Below are 25,257 nucleotides of genomic sequence, written 5' to 3' on the forward strand. Positions count from 1 at the left end.
AGAATATTACCATTTCTCTTCTTCTTTCTTCTTCTCTTTCAGCCTCTTTCTCATACTCCCGAGTTTTCTTCCGTTCTCTGATTTCCCAATTCTTAAGGCGCTAAAAAAGAAATTGTCAAATTTAATAATACAAATGTATGCAAAGGGCTCTGAAATTTTTGACTAAGCTGAGTAGCAAGCTTTAATAAAAGCATTTCCTAGGGCATCTGGGTGGCTCACTTGCCCAGCTTAGTTAAGTGCACAGCTCTTGGTTTTGGCTCAGGTCATGATCTCAGAGTTGTGAGATCGAGCCCTGTGTATTGTGCTCCATGACCAGCGGCAGCCTGCTGGACCTGCTGCACCCTCTCCCTCTACGCATACGGCTGCATGCTCTCTCAAATAAATAAAATCTTTAAAAAAAAAAATAGGGGTGCCTGGATAGTTCAGTTGGTTAGGTGACTGCCTCTAGCTCAGGTGATGATCCTGGAGTCCCAGGATCAAATCCCACATCAGGCTCCCTACTCAGCAGGAATTCTGCTTCCGACTCTCCCCTCTCTTCTGCTCTCTCTCTTGCTCTCTCAAAGAAATAAAATCTTTAAAAATAATAATAAAGAATAAAAGCATTTCCTCAATTTACCTCTTGGTAAGCAGCTTCTTTCTCTCGGAGTTTTCTTTCAAGTTTTCTTCGTTCATAAGCATCTTCTTCATCCTCTTCTCGGTCACGCTTCTTGTCTTTCTCTCTCTCTCGTTCCCGTTCTCTTTCTCGTTCTCTCTCTCGCTCTCGTTCTCTTTCTCGTTCCCGTTCTCTCTCTCTTTCTCTTTCTCGCTCCCGTTCCCTTTCACGATCTCTGCTCTTTTCTCTATATAAACAAAAGATTTTAAAAATCTGTCAGTCTTTCAGTTTTCCTTTATAAACCAAGGGAAAGGAGGGCAACATATATTACAAAATAATATGCAGAATAATATACAGAAACTCATAGGCCAGAAATTAGTACCTGATTTCTGCAGAACTGTAAACTTCTCTATATTTATCAGGATGACACAATGTAACTCTAGTCTCAAATTCTGAATTGCATTTTAAATTCAATGTTAATGCTTATCGGTATCTCAGAAAACAAACACACATGGACACAAGAAATACAAAGGGCTGACAAACATGTTAAAAGACAGCCTTCTTCACTAGTGATCAAGGAATAAAGGTGTTGGCAAAGGTGTGGAGAAAAGAGCATTTTGGCATGTTGCATGGATAAATTAGACCTATACTACTGGCAACGAAAAGTTTTCAAATATTTGAGAGTGGTAAAACCAAACTGCAGAATATATGTAGTATGATGCCATGGATATAATTAAACACAATACAGTGTTTATGGATTCACATCCATAGTTAAAAGTATGCATACACTGATTGTATATATGTCAAATTCATGAAAATGGTTACTCAAGAGGGCAATAGCTATTTCAGAAGAGGAAGGAAGGGAAGGATTTTAATGCCCACTAAAGATTAAGGACACTGGATTTCTAGTTCCAGCAACTGATGGGACTGCCTAAAAGTGGACCTCCTTTCAGCTACAATCAGGTGAAAATTTGCAACACGGAAATGCATTATCTGAAAACCAGCCTGGGAGAAAAAGGTGAGCTTTTCTTCTTTCCCCACTCTCTTCCTTTGTTCATTTTTGCTTTACTCCTTCATGAGGAATTTGAGGTGATTCATCAAACAAAGTCAATATAAGAAAGAAAAAAACTTAAAAGCAACATAAAATTACAAGGAGTCCTAAACTGAAAGCTAGGTGAGTCGTGGCCATAGGGGCTACAGGACCAAGGAAAGACAACCGGCTAAAAGCAGGGGTGCTAGTGATGATCTCCCAGAATGCAGGACCGCAATGAAATGATAAACAGAAAAGATGCCCAACAACCCAGGGAGAAAAGAGGGACTCATGTCTGCCCAGAACACTGGGTGACAGTGGCTGTGTTCTGGGTCTGTGTATAAACTAGCTTCAGCTAGAAATTAACCCTGAAGTTGAAAACTATTGCTCGACTGGGCTGAGGAAGTCCTCTCCTCACAAATACAGTGTAGAGACTGACCACCCGCAGTTCTACTAAAGCATCAGTGAACAGTAACTTCCACCAAGCCTTACCTTGATCGACTCCGATCCTTGTTCCGATCCGAGCTCCTTTCCCGATCGCGGTCTCGATCTCTCTCACGGTCCCGGTCCCGGTCTCTCTCTTTTGTCCGGTCACGATCCCTATCTCGTTCTCGTTCCCGCTCCCGTTCCTTCTCTTTTTCTCGTTCACGTTCTCTTTCCCTTTCTCGTTCCCGTTCTCGCCTTTCTCGTTCCCTTTCACGCTCCCTCTCTCTTTCTCTCCGTTCTTTCTCAATTTCCTGTCTTTCTTTCTCCTTTTTGCCTTTCTCTTCTTCCAGTTTCTAGAAACCAATAAAAGTACTTTTAGAGTTAACTCTGTAGCTCCAGTATTCAGATATTTCCCGGCGCAATGCCCAACATAAGGAACAAAAACAACCAAACCACTGGCACTTTAATATTAAGTACTTGTGGTTTTACTGGACAAATTAAGCTGAAGCAATCACACCACTAAATAGATTGCGTGCAAACCCATATACTCTACACAGACCAGGAATCTCCAATCTTGGATGCTGGGAGACTGTGTCAAGTGTGGTTGGCCACTCAATGATTATCTAATAACTAAATGACCATGAGGAATGTGATGATTTGTAATAATTTCTAGAAATATAATCACTTAGCTAAAATGTAATTCCCCTCATTATGAATTTTCTGTAAATCAGTGTGACTACTGATTTACTATTGATACTAAATATAACCCCAGACTTCCCATTACCTACAGGTTACTACTTGAAGATTTCCAAGGGGAGGTGGGGGAGGAAGAGTCAGGTTGCTGTAATACAACTAAATAATCTTCTACCCACTGGTTTGCCCACCCTCCAAAAGATAAGCTGAATTCAGCCAATATTTGCCCTATTATCTAAATGGAAACGTTTACTCCCACCATTACAAGATGGATAGCCCACCAAATACAAAAAGTCTGAAAATCACTCACTTCAAGCAAAAATGTACATAACTGTAATATTCTCATTTCATTTAATTTTAAAAGCAACATATTTATGCCCATTATGCCTATAAGACAATAAAATATATCAACAGTGATAAATCCATCCTTGGAAGGAACGATTGCATATGAACTTACAGATGCTGTGCTAGGACATGGATCGCCAACACTGGATTAACCTTGCCTACAAGCTATGTTTCTGGGAGGAAGAGCAAGTACATGGTTCACAAATAAACCAAATAACAAAGTCAGACCAAGTTTGTACCCTGACAAGATTACCAGTGTACCACACGGTTTCTACACAAACTCAGGAAAAAAAACAAAAACAAACAAAACAAAACAAAACAAAAAAAACCCAAACAGGAAAAACAAAACAAAAACAAAATACATTTATCCCTTTGGTTCCATGTTTAGTGTCACCGAAATGAAATTTAAACTGCAATAATAAAATGTGCATTCTTTTGTCTTTTCTCAGTCATGTAAAGCATTTAAAACAACTTTAAAAAGTAATCTTACCTGTTATACTTTTTCTCTTGTTCATGGCTCAGAGAACTGATAGAGGATTATGAGAGAAAAACTAATGCATGAGAAATCAATATATTCAGCTGCTGTGCCAGTCTATATCAAACGAGAATGTAGGCAAAGCCAATACTGAATACACTGAGGTTACAAAGAGAAGAGAAAAGAAATGACAGAAAGAGGACAGAAACTGAAAGCTATTTAAAGGGGCAAATTCTCATTTCTGAAACAGTTCTAAAGAACTATAAAAATTTGTATTATAAAATGAGGCTAGACTACATAAAACTTACCTCAGTGTCATACACTTATAAAGAAATATTTATTTCTGAGATAATACTTACAGATTTATTTTAGCTGTTCCAATATAATTTGTTTTATAGAATTTAATTTTTACTTTTGCTTATTCACTGTATTACTTATTTCTTAGTAGTGTATACTTCCACTTATGTAAATAATTTGTTTCAGAACTCATTTCAAAAGTTTTGTTCTAAGTAAATGAACAAGTGAGTGAATCTGGCCCACACTGAATGCATTTCTAAAAAAGACTATGTATGCGGTTAAGTAGATGCACACATACGTACATATTTATATTTTAAGACGAAGACTAAAGAAAAAGAAAATAGAGTCTAAAAAGATGTAAGGAAGTAATGAAATAATGAAGAGGAAAGGACAGGAAAAAAAAAATCATAAATCTTACCTTATTCTCTCTTCAGACTCGTCCGTGCTGTAAATGGACGCCCCCTGCCACGCTGATACCCTGACAGTCCGTGGTTATTTAATAAACTCATACCAAAACATGCAAAGGTTCACTGAGCTCATTTTTTGTTACTGGAGTTTCAAATGTTCCCTTTAACCATACCACCCAACAAAAAGAACTGTTTTTTCATTTTCATCTTTTTTTTAAAAGTACATTTTGGGAAAAACATCCCGTCCACCCCCATAGTGAAGTAAGTCTAAGGCAGTCAAATGCCTGACAGCTTCTCAAACTCTGAAGCAATCATCTTTTGAATTATATTCTTAAAAACACAATTTTCTCATATACTTTACCAATGACATGACAGGGTTTAACAAATAACAAGGGGGTAAACCACACACACAACTGTATACCATTTTCAAGCTTACTCAGACCCTGAATTTGAGTACTGGAACCTAACCAAAAGTATTCCTCGAAAATGACTTCCCACAGACTACCTTTTAAACTCAAAATTAGTTTGGGAAAATTTTATTTGTGCTTTTAGACATACTTAATTCCTGAAAAAGCACTGTATATGTGAGCTAGGGCTGGGCATCTGGATAGTAAGTGTTCAGCGGCACTGATTCAATGCCACTGTCAACTTGGGATTTTGAAAGCAGTAAGAAAAAGTTTAAGGTTAAATAAAGAAAAAATGAACACTTAACATTTCACTGAGTTAAAGATCACTCAGTCTTAAGAGTAAAAACCAGTAACATCTTATCTCTAACAACAAAATACATTTCATGCCGTGTTTGCATTTTACCGTTCGTAAGCATCACCTTCAACACCAGCGAACATTCACAGATGCACTGTTATTGAGAGAAGCTTTCAATAGGCAAAACTCGTGAGTGGGATTTACTATGCACAAATACCCATTTCCAAGCCAGTTACCCCTTTGCATATTTTTCTGAGGGGGCATCCATAAATATAATAAAAAACAGAAGCTCATACTTACATCCTATTCCTTGTTACTTTCCAAGCTGAGAGTTTCATCTTGCATTAGTCACCATATGATCTCTATCATAATGGTGGGGGTCAATGAATAGATTAGCTTTATGGGAATTTACAGTTCTTCCATGCATCTAAAATTTGGTAAGTCTGGTAACCACTGACCTACTTTTTAAAATCTCCCCCTCTCAACTTAAATCTACACAAATATATATCTTAAATTTTAATCTCAGCTCTAAAGAAAAGATTTTCCTAAGATTAAGTTAAATAACTGCCCCAGAAATAAACTACAGTGTAGGTCATCCTGCTGCCCCACTGAATCTAATGTAAATCTGACCTTGATGTTTATGTTAAAATCTAAAAATAAAATTAACTTTTACTCATATTAAAGTGAGATGACTGCAGAGTAGTCAGTAACTGAAAAAACTAAGTACAATATGTCCAGGACCACTTTAATATGGTATTGTTCTTCTGTTTCTTTGTCTCTAAATATTAATTAACCTATAAAAAGCACTTAAATTATATTCTAATGTAAGGTTGATTTTTTTTTTCTTTTTGTCTGTTTGCTTTGGGTTCTGTAAAAAGTCTAGATTGGTATCAAGTAAAAAAAACAAGAATACTACCTTGTGTGTGTCTCTGAATTTGCTGATCTCTCTGGATATCAGGTCTCTTTTGTCTTCTTCCATTTCTATAGCATTTATATCCTCCTTAAAAGGACAGAAGGGATAGGAGAGAATACATTAAAGATTAATCCACATCAACACAAAGATACTAAAAGATATTCTGTACCATCTTACAAAAAAGAAGTCAATAATTTATATAGTATAAAAAACTAGTGATCTAAGTTCAACAGTAAGAAATCAGATGAAAAAGAATCAAAAGTCTGGCCATTAGCAATAAACATTTATTGTCAGTGCCTTGTAATGTAAACGAACCTTAGTGATGAGTGGGTAGGGGATCAGTGGGGCCACTGGAAATCTGCGGAAAATCTGCGGAAAAATCCACAAAGATTTAAAAAAGAGCGAGAGTTTTCATTATTCTGCACAACAATTCACTGTATGTTTATAATGTAAGCAAAGTAAGATTTCTGTGACATTTCTTGATTTCAAATTACTTAATAAAGAAGATTTCACTTACTCTCTTTAACACCTCCTGTCACCCACCTCCTCACCCTCCAACTACCTCAGGCAAGGGAATAAGGAAAGTCTCACACTAGCTAGACTTTTTCCTTCATCCTCTGGAAATAATCATACCAACAAAATTTACCCATAATTCCTGCCATTGAGCAGGAGCTCTTTGATCCTCTCCTCCAAACACCTATCAAACAAATACTCTAGCTACTTTCTCCTTTCTTGGTAATGCTGGGGAGGAAGAACGAGCTCGACAAACCTCAATTACCCTATACCTAATGAACTACCAATTCCCATTCCCAATGACTGGCATTTTATTAGACAGGTTTTTATTACCACATGAGGAAAAACAAGCCAAGTAATAAAAATATATTGGGCCACAAAGCAAACTGAAGATAACCTAATAAGGCACTCAAATTCAATAAAATGAACCACAACTACCCAATACTAAAAACCATACTGTATGATTCATGGTACTTTTCATGGCACATAAAATCCATGCACACAACATACTCCCAATATTTTTAAAGAATACTTCCCACAATTTCTCTAAATTTACCCAAAAGAAATGAATGTAAAAAAAAACAACAACAACAACAACAACAAACATTTTTGGGGCATCTGGATAGCAGAGTCAGTTAAGGTTTAACTCTTGGTTTCAGCTTAGGCAAGCTGTGCTTGGGGCTCCAAGCTAGGGGCAGAATCTGCTTGAGATTCTCCCTCTGCCTGTGCCCCTTCCCCTCGAGCTCGCTCACTCTCTCTCTCTCTCTCTCAAAATTTTTTTTTTTTTAAAGATTTTATTTATTTATTTGACAGAGATCACAAGTAGGCAGAGAATCAGGCAGAGAGAGAGAGGAGGAAGCAGGCTCCCTGCAGAGCAGAGAGCCCGATGCGGGGCTCGATCCCAGGACTCTGGGATCATGACCTGAGCCGAAGGCAGAGGCTTTAACCCACTGAGCCACCCAGGCGTCCCTCAAACAAATAAATCTTTAAAAAAATTTTTTTTTCTTTTAACCTTGACTCCCTACTATTCAATTAGCTTAGGCTGGCAAAGAGTAATAAAATATAATACACTGGGGAGGAGTGTTTCATCTTGCCCTACTCTTCAACTGCCCTCCAATTAGAAGTTAAACTGCAGGGGCGCCTGGGTGGCTCAGTGGGTTAAAGCCTCTGCCTTTGACTCAGGTCATGATCCTGGGGTCCTGGGATCGAGCCCCGCATCAGGCTCTCTGCTTCGCGAGGGGCGTGTTTCCTCTTTTCTCTCAGCCTGCCTCCCTGCCTACTTATGATCTCTCTGTCAAATAAATAAAATCTTTAAAAAAAAAAAAAAGAAGAAGAAGAAGAAGTTGTTCAACTGCAGTACTGTCCATAGAGGGAACACGATATGGTTTAGAAGAAAAGATGGCAAGATTTAAAGAATGGGTAAAAATCTTCAGTGAAGGATATCTGGTGTGCTGCTTGAAGCAGAGATAGAACAATATCCAGGAGTAAGGCAAAACAAAGCCAGCCCCTTCACGGCCAAAAAAAAAAAAACCACAAAAACAAAACAAAAACAAAACTTCCTTTGTCCCTTAATAACAGCATCTACTTCGTGAGTCAAGGGCTTTTTCCTTATGTAATTTGAATCCACAGATAAACATAAGCATCCATGCCAGTATATTTCAAACATATAAAACAAACATTTTGGTGAAAAAAGTGAGTTACTTGATAAAACATGGTCAAATTAGGTTTAACGGTGTACTGTGATAAATCTTAAGTCATTTTCTCCCTGAAAGTTGCAATGCAATGAAAGCCCAAGAGTGACACCATAAAATGTAAACCACAGAAAGGACTATTGTCAGAAATCAGTAACACATACGTCCTCCTTCTTCTCCTTCTTCTTCTTCCTGGGGTGAGAGTCAGATTCCTGTGAGGGGGCATTGAGCTCACTGGAGTATTCTCGTATTAAAACTTCAATGGCCCCTTTGATCATCTGATCTCTTCTCTTTGTTTCTTCATCTAAGGCTTCTTCATCATCATTAGTGACAGTTTCTGGCCTAGCAGTCTTAAAAAAAAAAACAACAACAAAAAACAACCAAGGCAAGTTCAGGGGAGTGAAGAGGAAAAAGAAATCCAAAAATTAAGAAAGAAAAAAGAAAATCATTCTAAAATAAGTCAGTACACAAAACAAACATTTTTTCTCTAAAACATCTGTGTAGTCCTATTAAATGTAAACTTGTTTTGTTCTTAACTTCACAAAACTACATTTCATTTACTGATTTTTCTTAGATACTGATACTTCATCATTTTCTTTTCCTTTTTTCCTTTAATAGCTAATATCTAACCTCTGACCAGTTACAGGAAGATCAAACCACAATACAAACACACTACACAACATACCTGCCAAGCTTTCAGTTTTTCAGATTCTTTCTCAAATACTTCCACAAACTAATGGTGGTTACTAAATTAACCAAAACACAGTTGAAAATTTCATTATGTGAAAAAAGCGAAATACAGTTCTATGTATACTGTAACAGTCACCATTTAAAATTTAAAAAATGTATGTGTAGGTTAACAAATGTAAAACACAAGGCAGCTATATACAACAAAACGCCAAGCATCAAAAAAACACAAAAAGGCCAGCATCTGACCTGCCCTGTGGCAGGTCTGACATCTTTTTCCTGCTCTGTGGGAATGTGGTACACCACTTACAAAATCCATATATTTATATACTTAGAAGGAACCAACTCTAAATACTGCCCAAGTATTTCTCCCATGACCCGCACAGGTAACGTTATAAAAAATAACACAAAATTCATGTGGTAATGCTTCTCATAAGTAAGTAACTATTTGTAGGACTTTAGTTTTTTTTTTTTTTTTAAAGACGAACGTAATTGTATTGATGTGAAAAAAAAATTACTGACTTCTGACATACTATACTATTCTTCCTTTTATCTTAGATTTATTTTAAGGCCCCTGGTTAAGGAATTAATTCAGTTCAAACTACACAACTTAGAGAATAACCTCAAAACTCTGGATAATTTCATTACTCTCAACCAGTCTTTTTTTAAAATTGGGAAAGATGGGAAAGTATTACAAGCAACAAGATAAAGACATGTACAAAACTTTTTGTAATTTAAAACTATACACACATACATCTTAAGGTACTTATTAGTTTAGTTGGTAAACATATGCCATGTGCATTTTCAGATACAAATAAGACAATGCTCTTCTGCATAAATACTGGCTCTTGCATGGCACAATGCATGCAACTATTTGAGATAAGTTTCACACCATGTGGCTCCTGAATACAACTTAGCATTGATTTCATATTTCATAATTTCATAAGTCTGAAAGCTATCTCTAACAGATACTAATTCAACAGGTATTTATTTCTTGATTTGCTGAACAAAATTTTTTTATTTAAAAATATTTTCTTGGGGCACCTGGGTGGCTCGGTGGGTTAAAGCCTCTGCCTTCAGCTCAGGTCATGATCCCGGGGTCCCGGGATTGAGCCCCACATCAGGCTCTCTGCTCAGCAGGGACCCTGCTTCCTCCTCTCTCTGCCTGCCTCTCTGCCTACTTGTGATCTCTCTCTCTCTGTCAAATAAATGAATAAAATCTTTAAAAGTATTTTCTTGAGTTGCCCTGGTGGCTCAATCAGTTAAGTGTCTGCCTTCAGTTCAGGTCATAATCTCAGGCTCCTGGGACTAAACCCAGCATCTGGCTTCCTGCTCAGCAGGGAGTCTGTTCTCCCTCTCCCTCCGCCCCTCCGCCCCACTCATGCACTCTCTCTGTCAAGTAAATATGTAAAAGTAATTGCTACACCCAACGTGGGGCTCAAACTTACAACCCTGAGATCAAGAGCTTCATGTTTTACTGAGCCAGCCACACACTCCTGGCTCAACAAATTCTTAGGAGCCTACTGTGTGTGCAAGATACTATGCTAGAAGCCAAAAATAATTCGATATTGGAAAAAGAAATCACCTTGCCCCGAAGCATTTAGCAAATACGATAAGCAGTTACGCTACAGATAACTTCAAGTCAAGTCATAATGTGCAGTATTTTAAAACTACTCTGAGTTCCTTACTCTTCATCTAATCTTTCTTTTTTAAAGTCAGCTCCACACTGGGCATGGAGCCCAAAGCGGTGAACTTATGTCCCTGAAAACAAGAGTCGGACACGGAACCAACTGACCCACCCACGCACCCCTTTATCCAGTCTTCTTCTGCCAACTTACTACTTGGTGTCTTGGATAAAAATGAGCAGCTTCACCCAAGGACTGTAAATATCTGTTAAAATTATTTACCAAAAACATTGTAAACGATAATCGTGGTGATATGTTTTTACTTTAAATCAGTAATATATCCCAAGAAGGTCTTTGTGCAGCTTTTACAAAAATCCCCTCAGTAATACTATGCTTCTCCACAGGTTTTAAATGAAAAAATTAAGCCGACACTAACTTGCCACTGAAACTTAGGTCCTAAGACATACATGGGCCAATTCAACCCAAACCCTCAGCTATTGATACCTAAATTCTTTATTATGAAAATATACTTTATGAGAGAGCATCAAGTCTGTCATCAGCATTTTCCCTACATGCTAAATTCCCTTCCATGAACCCTCAACATCTCCATGCCTCTCTAAGCATAAAGGCAGAAACCGGGTGGGGTGCCTGGGTGGTTCAGTCAGTTAAGTGTCTGCCTTCAGCTCAAGTCATGATTCCAGAGTCCTGGGATGGAGTCCCAGCCTTGCATTCCTGCTCAGCAGGAGTCGGCCTCTCCTTCTGCCCCTCCCCCATCACTTGTGCATGCACATGCTCTCTCAAATAAATAGAACTGTTAAAAACAAATAAAAAAAGATAAAAGAGGGATTATATAAATCTGAAGGCCTAGTCACTTAAAAATACCCATAAGCCCCCAAATTCCCCATCACCACCATCTTAAATCAAATATAAGTATCAGTACAGCTAGTCTTACCTAAATTAGAAATAAAGCAGTTGGAATGAAGGAATTCACATCATCTTCTGAATAACTATTGCCCCTTGATCCATAAGGGAAATGTACATTTTTAGAAGGAGAGCTTATTAGCCAAAGTCTCTTACCCAATTGTTAATGTAAGAAAACCAAAAATAATCAGATATATCACAGAAGGAAAAGTTTGTGTTTCTTTTTTAGTCAAAGAGAACTACACAACTACTTATGTTCTGTGTTCTGACTGACAGGAAAATGCCTGACTCAAGCACCACACAAGCTAGCTCCTCGAGGTCTCTGCTCACATCATCCATCTTAGGTCACTGTTTTCCAGACTTCTCCCAACAGTCAACAATCAAGAAGAAAGAACAATACCCTCTCATATTTTATCTTGAAAAATCATGACAAATCTGTCATCTAGTCCCACAACAGTTATATTTGCTTAAGTTATTTGAAAAAAATTTTTTTATCTGATAGAACAGCTAAACTTTTTCTTTTTACCAATATCGTTAAGTTAAATGGACATACCAGCAGATTACATCATGTCTGCTTGTGGCTTCAAGTATCTCTGGGTACCATGCCATGCACACCCAGAAGTCATGTCTGTTAATGTTTTAAATTTCATCTGTTTTGAAATAGTTGTTCTATTTTTACTGGAGGTAGCTCCAATTCCATTCCCCCCCCCAATTCCATTTTTGAAGATATAAACAGATTTAAATCATGGTTCCTCTCACTAATAGTGATTACAAATTAAAGTTACACAATTGTGCATTTCCTTATTTACATAAATAGTGAAGTCATTTACTTCATGCTCAGAGTACATTATTTGCAATGTTACAAATCAAACCACCTCACCAGTTGATGATTAAACAAAAGGGGGAAGAAAGGACCCTCAGGGAACTACATAAAAACTGTGAAGACATTAATTTCATTTAATTCCATCCTTTATTTTAAATAATTCGGCTACCACTGCAAGGAAAATCTGGAAAGTCTTATTTCAGACGGTTGTTTTTTTTGATGTGACAGGCTACACTGCTCATCTGCGATATAATTTATACTATACAGAAACTACATTTTATTATTTCTTTGTAAAGCTAGGTAAAGACAGAATGATCATCAGGTGAACAATGTAACTGCAACTGATACTCAATGAAGATCATTCCATTCTTGCTATGGGCAAGACACTGTCTGAGGTTCCGTGCAGGTTCAAGAGGAAGACACACAGTCTGTGAACTTACTTGCCCTTTGTATCTTGTAATCAGAGATATGGAAATAAAGCAGGATATAAGGGGTGTGAGAGACAGAGATACCAACAATATTTGTTACAAAGCACTGACCTAACAGCAGTAAAAACCTGGGAACAAAGTGGGAAGAGGAATTAATTCTGCCTGAGAGAAATCGAAGGTAGGACTGACGACGGCTATTTGAATTAAATAACATCGTAATTAGAACTATATGGACAGAATTGCAACAGGGAGCTTGAATGGGCACCAAGGACATGAGATGTCAGCAAAGAACGAAGGACGTTTCTAGGGATACATGACTGACACATGCAGAATGACTAATGAGAAAAACCAGAAAGGGAGACTGAGTAAGCCTTGAATGCCATACTAAGAATATGGCCTTTATACTCTAAGAAATTCAAAATCATTAAGGATGCATGAAAAGCGGGTTGATATAATTAGTTTTAGAAATACAGGCAGTGAGGCGCCTGGGTAGCTTAGTCGTTAAGCATCTGACTTCAGCTCAGATCATGATCCCAGAGTCCTGGGATCGAGCCTCGTATCAGGATTCCTGCTTGGGCTCCCAACTAGGCGGGAAGCCTGCTTCCCTCTCTCCACCTCCCCTCTCTGTGTTCCCTCTCTGTCTCTGTCAAATTAGTAAGTAAAACCTTAAAAAAAAAGAAAGAAAGAAAGAAAGAAAGAAAGAAATGTAAGCAATGCTGTAATAGATGAGAGAAAACAAAATGCAGAGAATCAGTTAAAATATTATTAAAAGTACAAAAAAAGATACAACTAAAAAAAGCTAATTATAGAATACTTAGAACTCAATCCTGTATTTATGAAAGAAAAACAAATTCATATACTCCAATTAAAAACTATATTCATACACAGAAAAATCTCTGGAAAAATATGCAACAAAAATGTCTGCAGTGGTTCCTAATGGTGATGGGATTACAAGTGGTACCTAATTTCTTCTTTATAGTTTGTTTTATGAATTTTTTTACAAAGAATATACAATGTTATTTGTAAAGGAGGGAGGGATAATACCAAGAAAGCTGTTTCTGTTTCCAATGAGAATGAAAACCTGAAAGCAGCAAAAAGGATTTTTTGTTTTTTTGTAGAAACAAGAAAATAACAATAAACCTACTTTAAATCCATTCACGATTGAAGTTCCAAAAGGAAATAGGAAATACACCCAGGTTTTTGTTATTTTTTGTTTTGTTGAAAAGGAGTAATGATATATACAACACAACATGTAAAAATTTCTTTTACTTTATCTTCATTTAATATGGCCACCAATCTGAGGTAAGTAAAAAGACTTATTTTCATTTATTTTAGAACCTGTATACTTTTTTTTCAAGGATATGCTTTTTTTTCAAGACTCCACGTCCAGCACTGAGCCCAACACAGAGCTTGAACTCATGACCCTGAGCTCGAGACCTAACCTGAGATCAAGAGTCGGATGCGTTAACCTGTGTACTTCTAAAAGAGAAGGCAACTAATTAAAATTAATGTGTAGGTTGAAACATATTTTGTTGTACTTACTTACAAAGCCACCTTAATGAATTAGCTCTGTTTGGAATAGTCTGTACCAGTGTTTTCTCTGGAAAGTTAACCTTGTCCAGCCTCCCTTACTACCCTCATACCAACCTGGACCAAGCAAACACCAACAGTCACCCGCCCATTATGGGCAGATACAAGATTGAAAGTAACTATAAGCTACAAAAATACCCTCCTGCATTTAGCCACAAGGACATATTATGATGAGGATGATCTTGTGAAGCCCCATAGCAGATTCACGTATAAGAAGTATTTACACTGGAAGAACACAGTTGGCCTAGAAAAGATAACACTGTAGAAACATACCCCATTAGAAGCTTTCTTCTTTGCTTTCCATTCATCTAGTTGTGCCTTTGTCTTTGCATCAACTTTAACAAGGAGCTTCTTTTCTCCAATCTGCAGGTCATGCAATAACCTGAGTGCACGGAGGGTAGACTCAGGTTCCTTATACTCACAGAAGCCAAAGGCTAAAAACGGATGTAAAGAATTAGTGAAATATCAATACAGTTGTGAAAACAAAATATTTATGGAAAATTAAAATCATCAGAGACCAAATGTTCTAATAGAATGACTCATGTTGTCACTCCTCCCTTTCCTTCAATTACCCTTGATAATTTTACCTTTAGCACCCTCAAACCATGACAAGAAAAAAAGAAAACAAAACCAGGGGAAAGAAAGAAAAATTCTAATCAAGCAAACTGCTACCTATTAGAAGTGCTAATATTTACCAGAAGCAGCAAATTTCATAACTGAGTCTTTTATTTCCTGAATCCATTCCATCAGACCTCCTGAGCTAGTGACAACAGCCTCCTTAAACCTATCATAAGTACTTCCTTTTTTTTTTTTAATAGGATACCTCTCCTGTTTTTTAAGATTTATCTATTTATTTTAGAGACAGTGTGGGAGAGTGGTGCATGCCTGTGAGCACAGGAGGAGGGGAAGAGGAAAAGAGGAGAGAATCTCAGGCAAACCACCCCCACCCACTCAATGAGGAGGCGGACACAGATGGAGGCCTTACCAACTGAGCCACCAAGGCACCCCACAAGCACTTTTCAATTCTGAGAATTTAAACTACAAATGTACTGACCTTTCACCCTAATAAGTTTAATTTTTCTCTTTAATTTTAATAACTAGTCTCACCATTATTACCATGCCCTTAAACCAGAGATATTAGACAAACACTTTAAAGAAATAACCTAGGGGCACCTGGATGGCTCAGTGGGTTGGGCCTCTGCCTTCAGATCAGGTCACAATCTCAGGGTCCTGGGATTGAGCCCTGCATCGGGCTCTCTGCTCAGCGGGAAGCCTGCTTTCCCCTCTCTCTCTGCCTGCCTCTCTGCCTACTTGTGATCTCTCGCTCTCTGTTAAATAAATTAAAAAAAATTTTTTTTAAATCTTAAAAAAAAAAAAAGTAACCTAAAAATTGAAAATAAAACAAATGAATCCAAATATGTACAGTTAAGGACGTAAACACACAGAGATGAACTATTCAGAGTGATTTTATTTTATTTTATTTTTTTAAAAGATTTTATTTATTTGACAGAGATCACAAGTAGGCAGAGAAGCAGGCATAGAGAGAGGCTTAATCCCCTGAGCCACCTAGGTGCTCCAGCAATGACATTTTTTAAGAAACATTTGAACTTAAGGATTGAAGCATATTCAGTTTCTTATATTTAATAAGAATTGTCATTCTCGCTAGTGAAGCTTAAATTGTTTTAAGTTAGCTCTATAAAGTCATCTAGAAGTTTTTTTTTTTTTTCTGTTTTCTTTTTATTAAAGATTTTATTTATTTATTTATTTATTTGACAGAGAGACAGCTAGAGAGGGAACAAAAGTAGGGGGAGTGGGAGAGGGAGAAGCAGGCCTCCTACAGGGCAGGGAGCCTGATTCGGGGCTTGATCCCAGAAGACTGGAATCATGACCGGAGCTGAAGGTAGAACCATAAGGAGTGAGCCACCCAGGCACCCATAGAAGTTTTTTTGTCCCATGCTTAGGATCAGCCATTTCTTTAAGGAACTCTGGTTCTTTTTAGTGGGAAATGCTTTAAAAAAACCACAGTCTGGGAATTAGGTATACTCATTATAAGACTTGCTTAGTCTTGGCGGGCCAGGCTGGCTCAGTAGGAGCGTGCAGCTCTTGATCTTGGGCCGTGAAACTCTCAATCTCAGGGCTATGAGTTCGAGCCCCAGGGTGGGTTTAGCAATTACTTAAATAAATATTAAAAAAAAAACAAAAACAAAAAACACTTGTTTAGTCTTTGCCTTTATGTTTTTCCAGTGCACATTAGTTTACATTCAGGACTTAAAGGTTTTCATTTAACTTTTTCTGTAATGTATCTATTTTTCCCCCTTCCCATACTGAGAATCCTTAGTTTCAAGGACATTGGGATGATAGACTATTAAATTAATTACTGGCTTGCTTCATCTCATATTTCATGTGCAAAGGTTTAAGACTATTAATCATCAACAATATGATTATAGAAATTTTCTTTTTAATTGACAAGTCTTTTGTCTTAAGATACATCACTCAAAAAACCTGTGGTCAAATTTGTTGTTTTAAAATCACTCTGAAGGGCGCCTGGGTGGCTCAGTGGTTTAAAGCCTCTGCCTTTGGTTCAGGTCATGATCCCAGGGTCCTGGGATCGAGTTCTGAATCAGGCACTCTGCTCAGTGGGGACCCTGCTTCCCCCTCTCTCTCCACCTGCTGCTCTGCCTACTTGTGATCGCTCTCTCTATATCCAATAAATATAATCTTTAAAAAAAAAAAAGTCACTGCTGAGGCACCTGGGTGGCACAGTCGGTGGAACATCCGACTCTTGATCTCAGCTCAGTCCTGATTTCAGGGTCACAAATTCAAGCCCTGCACTGGGTTCCACACTGGGCGTGGAGCCTACTTTAAAAAAATAAGTCACTGCTTGGGGTGCCTGGGTGGCTCAGTGGGTTAAAGCCTCTGCCTTTGGCTCAGGTCATGATCCCAGGGTCCTGGGATCGAGCCTCGCATCGCGCTCTCTGCTCAGCAGGGAGCCCGTGCCCCCTCCCCCCGCCGCCTGCCTCTCTGCCTACTTGTGATCTCTGTCAAATAAATAAAATCTTAAAAAAAAAAAAGTCACAGCTAAATGATGCTAAGGACATTAATTCATTCTTTTGAAAAATGAAAGAACCGCAGCATTTACCCTGTTTTCCTTATATAAATTAATTCTGATAAGGAAGATTTGTACTTCAAAGGAAGTATTCTTCAAAATAGACTAGCGCATTTCGCAGCCCTCCAATGAATGAACCAATCCAGGAATAGACAACAGCTGCTACAACAAAAATTTTAAAAAATTTAAAAAAGTGTCTCATGATGAAGAACACTGCCTTTAAAATATTCTTACAAATGAAAAACAAAAATAACACATGCAAACTCAAATCTGATTGAGTCTCAAGATACAAGCAGTTTACATAAAATACAGAGGACAGAAAAGCACTGGCACATTATTCTATTAGACCTGCAATCAGCAAATCCACACTCCAGAAATGCTACTGAGCAAATGAACCACTTTCTTCCACAATGATTTCCAAACGAAGAGAGAACTTAAAATAATAAAAGAGACTCAAAAATATGCCAATCAATTGCAATGTGTGGACTATATTTGGATCCTCTATCAACTATTAAAAGACTTGACATTTGCAACAACTGGACATCAGAAAACTGACTTATGATATTAAGAAAAAAAGTTAATTTTTGAAAGTCTTATGATAGCATTTTCAGTATGTTTTTAAAAAACTCTTATGTCTTAGGCACACATGCCAAGATACTTATAGGCATAATGATGGATGCTTGGGATTTCTTAAAAAGAATATAAGGAGGAAATGGACAGAGTACAGATTAAGCACAATTGGGCATCAGTTGATAAATGTTAAAGCCAGGTGATAAGTATATAGAAGTTTATTGTGTTTTAATTTTACATATGAATTTTCCCATAAAAAATACTGTTTAAAGAATGACTGTTTAAAGAATACCGAGCACCTGGGGCGCCTGGGTGGCTCAGTGGGTTAAAGCCTCTGCCTTCCGCCTAGGTCATGATCCTGGGGTACTGGGATCGAGCCCCGCATCAGGCTCTCTGCTCAGCAGGGAGCCTGCTTCCCCCTCTCTTTCTCTGCCTGCCTCTCTGCCTACTTGTGATCTCGCTCTCTGTGTCAAATAAATAAATAAAATCTTTAAAAAAAAACAAAAAAAGAATGCACATCAAACAGGTGCTTTTATGAACAAGTATGAAAAGAACAATTTGCTTCTAAGACTAACAGGTCATCTCACCACCTGTTCTGCTTTCTTCCTAAGTCCTAATTGTTGAATGTTGATCATATACTCCTGCTGAGAAAAAAAAGACTTTTCAAAATAACACTGTAAAAAAACAGTCTGAGTAATTTTTCCTCTCCTACCTCTTTCCTGTTAATACTTTTCCATTTTCTAATCTCAACTCAGCTAAATCTTCCCAAATCCTATTCCAGTAAGGAGGAAGACAAGAAGTGCTGACGGAATACTCCCATGGTTAAGGGCAATGAGAGCAAAACATGCAACAAGTGACTTAAGCACACAAGTTAAAATGATCTCAGTAAGAAAAAATTACCTACCTTGAAGTTTTCCAGATGCACCTTGTACTCTCTTCCAGCTCAAAACCAAGCCACATTTCTTAAAGAGAAAAATAAAACAAAAAATGATCATCACCATCTGACAAATCAACTAATCAGTAATGAATGTAAGAACACAGCTGGTATTTCCATCAGGAGAAAAATACAAGCAAAAAGTTGAAAAAATCGTAACATCTATTAATTTTTTAAAAATTCCCTCAATTCCCACATATCTATTATATGAAAGAAATATATAATACATCATTTAAAAGAAAAATATGAATTCTTACAAATTCTTATTTGCAAAAAATTGACTACCTTTTAGATTTTATTTATTTTGGGGGTGGGGAGAGAGTGAAAAAGAATGGGAAGAAGAGCAGAGAGGAAGGGGTAGGGAGAGAATCCCAAGCAGACCCCGAGATGGGTGAGGAGTCCAACTCGGGGCTTCATCTCACTGAGATTACAACTTAAGCAGAAAACAAGAGTCAGAAACTCAACCAACTGAACTATCCAGGCACCCCTTGACTACATTTTAATAAATTAGAAATTTTACAGCATTATTTATCCTACCCAAAATGTATACATAAAAAAACAAAATTACCAGTATTATAATATTTACTAAAAAACTACAGTAAATTCAAGTAAATATTGAATCCATAAAGATTATGTTTCAAAACATACATCTGTATTATAAAGAACTTTTTAAAAATATTTTTTTCTTTTTTGGGGCGCCTGGGTGGCTCAGTGGGTTAAGCCTCTGCTTTCGTTCGGCTCAGGTCATGATCTCAGAATCCTGAGATCGAGCCCTCAGGCTCTCTGCTCAGCAGGGGGTCTGCATCCCTTCCCTCCCCCACGTCTCTGCTTACTTATGATCTCTGTCAAATAAATAAATAAAATCTTTTTTAAAAACAGTTTTTTAAGATTTTATTTATTTGACAGAGTGAGAGAGAGAGACAGAGCAAGCATGAGCAAGGGGAATAGCAGGAAGGGGAGAAGCAGGCTCCACATTGGGCAAGGAGCCCGATGTGAGGCTTGATCCCAGGACCCTGGCATCAAAACCCAAGCCGAAGGCAGCCGCTTAACCGACTAAGCCACCCAGGTACCCCTAAAGATCTTTTTTTTTTTTAAGATTTCATTTATTTATTTGACAGAGAGAGAAAGATCACAAGTAGGCGGGGGGGGGGGGGGCTGCCGGGCCAGGGGTGGCTCCCTGTTGAGCATAGAGCTGGATCCGGGCCCAGTCCCAGGACCCTGAGATCACCACCCGAGCCAGAGGCTTAACCCACTGAGCCACGTAGGTGTCCCACCCCTAAAGATTTTTTTTCCCCTAAAGATTTTTTTTTAAAGTAATCTCTATACCCAACGTGGGGCTCAGACTCACAACTCTGAGATCAAGAGTCGCATGCTCTACTGACTGAGCCAGCCAGGCGCCCCTTTTAACATGGAAAAATGCTTGACATGGGATGCAAAAATAACATGGGACACAAAATTCCAGATAATATAGTAAGACCTTATGTAAAGAAAAAAATTTCCATAAATCAGAAATATTAATAGGGCAGGTTGTCTGAAGAGTAAAACATTACATTTTGTTTACTTTCAAAGTTTTTAAACAATATTTCTTTGTTTTACTAAAGATATATTTATTTGAGAGAGAATGCACAAGCAGGGAGGGGGGCAGAGCAAGAGGGAGAGAATCTCAGGCAGACTCCTCTGAACAGGGAGACCAACACAGGGCTCGATCCTAGGACCCTGAGATCATGACCTGGGCTGAAACCAAGAGTTGGACACTCGGAACCGACTACACCACCGAGGCGCCCCAAACATTATTTCTAATTATTAAAGTAAAAACTAGAAGGTTAGGGAAAAAAGTTATTTGTGGGAAATGGTATCTGAAGATTGCCTGTCAAAGCTTAGAGAATGCATGAATTTTTCACATTTCCCTTCAGAGAAACCAATAAAATGATGATTATCTAGGAATATAAAAGATAAAAATCCATGAGGTCAAACATAATATGGGTAAACCACAGCAGCAGTCAACAAAATTTTGAAAAGAAAAAACACAAATGCAAGGATGGGAACTTATTCAGTAGAGCAAAGAAGGCCATAACTCCCAAGTACCTACAGATGAAGGTACTCGTAAGAATTAGGCTAACTGATTCCACAACCCCAAAACATCTGGACTGGAGGTAAAATGTACACACAGCAGAGAATGGGGCTGAAGCACGAGGCTGAATAAAAACAGGTGCTTGTGGGGTGCCTGGGAGGCTCAGTCAGTTCAGTGTCTGCCCTTGGCTCAGGTCATGGTTTCAGGGTCTGGGGATCAAGCCACAGGGCAGGTTTCCTGCCCAGTAGGGAGTCTGCTTTTCCCTCTACCCCCATCCCTCGTGCTCTCTTTCCCAAATAAAATCTTAAAAACAAACAAAACCAGGTGATTGCCTGACAATATGAATATAGAATAATCAAAGCCTCGAGTTCTTTTCAAGCCAACGACTTTACTCCTCATCCCTTACTCCTCACCCCTCGAGAAGACAGCCTGCAGGCTTTACAGGCAACTATACTTAATCTCCACCCTCAGGGAAGACAGAATGAAGCTGTCTGAAGAAAGTGAAAAGAACAGGCTTCGGATACAGAGCAGCAGACAGCTATGAAAGATCAGGATGGGACACAGAACGGGTAACAAAGGAGGAAAGTAAAAGTAGACGATACACTTCAATGCAGTTCTTCCCCCCCAACCCCATATAGGCAGCCAATCATATACTCACTAGGCAGGAAAGTGGAAGTTTTCTAGAGAAACCAATCAGCCCTCGGGAGAAGAACTCTGTATACTAACATTCAAAACCTCTAGCTGCTGGCTAAATTACCCTACAATGATGCTCACTATTTTATTTATTTATTTATTTATTTTAAAGATTTTATGTATTTATTTGACAGACAGAGATCACAAGTTGGCAGAGAGACAGGCAGAGAGAGAGAGACAGAAGCAGCAGGCTCCCCGCCGAGCAGAGAGCCCGATGTGGGGCTCGATCCCAGGACCCTGGGATCATGACCTGAGCCGAAGGCAGAGGCTTTAACCCGCTGAGCCACCCAGGCAACCCGATGCTCACTATTTTAAAAACCCACCTTATGCACACAAAACCTTTTTTTAAAATTTTTAATAAATCTCTACACCCAAAATGGGTCTCAAACTCAACCCCAAATCAAAGAGACATGCGCTCCACTCACTAAGCCAGCCAGGTACCCCCAAAAAACTTCAATTCCTAACTCAAATCTGAAGACAATCCTTGATGAGACATTCCAGGAATGCCTTAAATGAGAAATGAAGGGAAGCGATAAATTTAGGAATGAAGCTTAAAAACAAAACACTGTGCTGCAGATAGGTCAGGAACAGGTTTAAAAAGCAGCTCTGCAGCACCTGGCTGGCTCAGCTGGTTAAGTGTCTGGCTCTTGATTTCAGCTCAGGTCTTTATCACAAGGTCGTGTGTTCGGGCCCAGCTGGGCATGGACCCTACTTAAAAGAAACAAAAAAATGAAAACAACAAAAAAAAAGGGGGGGAGGAGGGAAAGAGAGAGGTTTCAACTAGGAAATATAAATGTATATATATCTCCTCCACACACCTGCACACAAATATTCGTGATACCCAAGAAGTGGAAACAACTCAATTGTCCATCAACTGATGAATGGATAAATAAAATGTGGTATATCCATTAGAGAGAATATTTGGTCATAAAAAAAGAATGAGAGGGGCGCCTGGGTGGCTCAGCGGGTTGAGCCGCTGCCTTCGGCCCAGGTCATGATCTCAGGGTTCTGGGATCGAGCCCCGCATCGGGCTCTCTGCTTGGCAGGGAGCCTGCTTCCTCCTCTCTCTGCCTGCCTCTCTGCCTGCTTGTGATCTCTGTCTGTCAAATAAATAAGTAAGTAAAAAAAAAAAAAAAAAAAAAAAAAGAATGAGATACTGATATATGCTACGATATAGATGAAGCCTGAAAACAATATATTAAATGAAAAAAGACAAAACACGAAAAGCCATATATATTCTATGATTTTGTTTATACAAGATGCCCAGAATAGGCAAATCTACACCGACAAGAGTGGTTGCCATATGCAACAGGAAATGACTTATAGAATACATGGTTTCTACTTGGGGTGATGAAAATGTTCCGGAATTTATTACAGGGTGAAGTTTGTACAAGTTTCTGAATATACTAAAACCCACTGAATTATACATTATAAGAGGATGAATTTTAAGGTCTATGAATTATATCACAATAAAGATAGGCTTTTTTAAAATATTTTATTTATTTCTTCATGAGAGACAGCGAGAGAGGGGCAAAGAGAGAAGCATGCTCCCCGCTGAGCAGGGAGCCTGATGCAGGGCTCAATCCCAGGACCCTGGGATCATGACCTGAGTTGAAAGCAGGTGCTTAACTATCTGAGCTACCCAGGTGCCCCACAATAAAGATGGTTTTTAAAAAATGTCCTCCCAATGTTCCACTTCAGGAAAAAACTGGCATAATCTTGTGAAACTGAAGAAAACATGTCCTAAGACTCAAATTCCACTTCGAAAAGAATACATGATAGAATTTTTTTCATGTGACTGAGGAAGACATATCACCAATAATAACACAACAAAACATAGTATCAAGAAATAGAAACAGTCCATTTAAGCATCATTGGAAAACTGACAATTAATGGTACATTTCTACAATGCAACATTATACAGCAGTAATAAATAACTAGAGCTATATATATGTTAGGTGAAAAAAGCAATTATGGAGTACAGAATAAAAACCTGTGAATTGTGGATTTTTATGAATAAATATGTAATTAAAGTAAAAAACAGGGCCACCCGGGTGTAAGCATCTGCCTTCAGCTCAGGTATTGATCCCAGGGTCCTAGGACCAAGCCCCGTGTCAGGCTCCCTGCTCTGTGGAGAGCTTGTTTCTCCCTCTGCCTCTGCTGCTCCCCCTGCTGGTGCTCTCTCCCCCTCTCTCTCTCTCAATCTCAAGTAAATAAAATCTTTAAAAAAATAAAAATAAAAGTAAAAAATACACAAAGGAATGATAAACACCAAATTTAGGATAGTGGATGACCCTGATGATTACCTCTGTGGAAGAAAGAAGTGGGCATGAGGGCCAACTGTAATGTTTTATTTCTTTGGGAAAAACATCTGAAGCTAGTATCACAGTACTGAATGCGACAAAGCTAGGTTTTGTGGTGTTTATTTTCTAAACATTTTTTTTTTAAAGATTTTATTTACTTGAGAGAGAGAGAATGAGAGAGAGAGAATGAGAAGGGGGAGGGTTCGAGGGAGAAGGAGATTCCCTGCCGAGCAGGGGGCCCAAGGCGGAACTCAATTCTGGGACTCCAGGATCGTGACCTGAGCTGAAGGTAGATGCTTAACCAACTGGGCCACCCAGGTGCCCCTCTAAACATGTTTTTGGTTTTTTTAAAAGGTTTTATTGATCTGACACAGAGAGAGAGAGTGCACGCACAAGTAGGCAGAGCGGCAGGCAGAGGGAGAGGGAGAAGCAGACTCTCCGCTGAGCAGGGAGCTGGATACAGGGCTCGATCCCAGCCGAAGGCAGCCGCTTAACTGACTGAGCCACCCAGGCGCCCCTAAACATGTTTTAACATAAGGATCATACAACTTACAAAACAGAAATAGCAAGAAAATCAAGAAGGAAAAGATTTAAAAATAACTTCTCTAAAAAACAGTGGAGATTATGGAGAGAGGAAGTACCAGTACTCTTGTTTTTCATTATAAAATCATTCAGTGTTATTTCAGTTAATGCTCATTTGTCACCAAGGTAACAATTTTTCAATGAAGACAAAAAGGAAAACCACTGACTTCATGAACTCAAAAGAACTTATTGTTTATCCTCAGAATAAAAACCTTAAAAGTAATTAATTCCCCACTAAATGCTAAAATCATTGTTTAAAAGCTGCCAGGGAGAGGTGTTCAACAGGACACAACTCAAATGGTCTCAAAACATTAACCCAGAGGTTACTTATTAATGACAAAAGGAAACAAGGTAACCTCACAACAGAGAGATGGGACCACCATGTATCTAACTGAGCATTACCAAACACAGGACCAAGAGACACCATGTACCTCTAATTATGCTGCACTGAGGACATCACCCATGAACCATTCGAACAAAAAATGCTTACTCTGCATCTATGAGCAAATAGTCAAATTCAAATTGGGACATGCTGCAAAAGATCGGGACTCTTCAAAAAATGTTAATGTCATGAAAGTCATAAACAAAACAAGCAAAAAAAAAAAAAAAAAAAAAAGACAGGCAGCACTTGGCTGGCTAAGTCATTAAGCCTCTGCCTTCAGCTCAGGTCATGATCCTGGGGTCCTGGGCTTGAGCCCCACATCGGGCTCCCTATTCTGCTGGAAGTCTGCTTCTCCCTCTCCCACTCACCCTGCTTGTGTTCCCTCTCTAGCTGTTTCTCTGTCAAATAAATAAATAAAACATTAAAAAAAAAGAAAAAGAAAGGTATTCTGAATTACA

At 38.5% G+C, this 25,257-nt stretch overlaps 1 protein-coding gene across 1 annotated transcript in view; it reads right to left on the reverse strand.

Annotated features, from left to right (window-relative positions):
- The window catches only part of LOC111148527 (RNA binding motif protein 25), a 57,107-nt gene that overhangs the window by 12,420 nt on the left and 19,430 nt on the right, over nt 1-25,257 (reverse strand). Inside the window, exons 6-13 of the mRNA XM_022505155.1 lie at nt 18,739-18,796; nt 14,432-14,592; nt 8,249-8,434; nt 6,196-6,249; nt 5,884-5,967; nt 2,115-2,401; nt 617-839; nt 11-100 (exon numbers count right to left, since the gene is read on the reverse strand). Coding sequence (XP_022360863.1) covers nt 11-100; nt 617-839; nt 2,115-2,401; nt 5,884-5,967; nt 6,196-6,249; nt 8,249-8,434; nt 14,432-14,592; nt 18,739-18,796 — 1,143 coding nt within the window. The remainder of the gene's footprint in view (nt 1-10; nt 101-616; nt 840-2,114; nt 2,402-5,883; nt 5,968-6,195; nt 6,250-8,248; nt 8,435-14,431; nt 14,593-18,738; nt 18,797-25,257) is intronic.

The sequence above is a fragment of the Enhydra lutris genome, unplaced genomic scaffold, assembly GCF_002288905.1.
Source record: "Enhydra lutris kenyoni isolate GAN:26980312 unplaced genomic scaffold, ASM228890v2 scaffoldscaffold20, whole genome shotgun sequence".
NCBI lineage: Eukaryota > Metazoa > Chordata > Mammalia > Carnivora > Mustelidae > Enhydra > Enhydra lutris.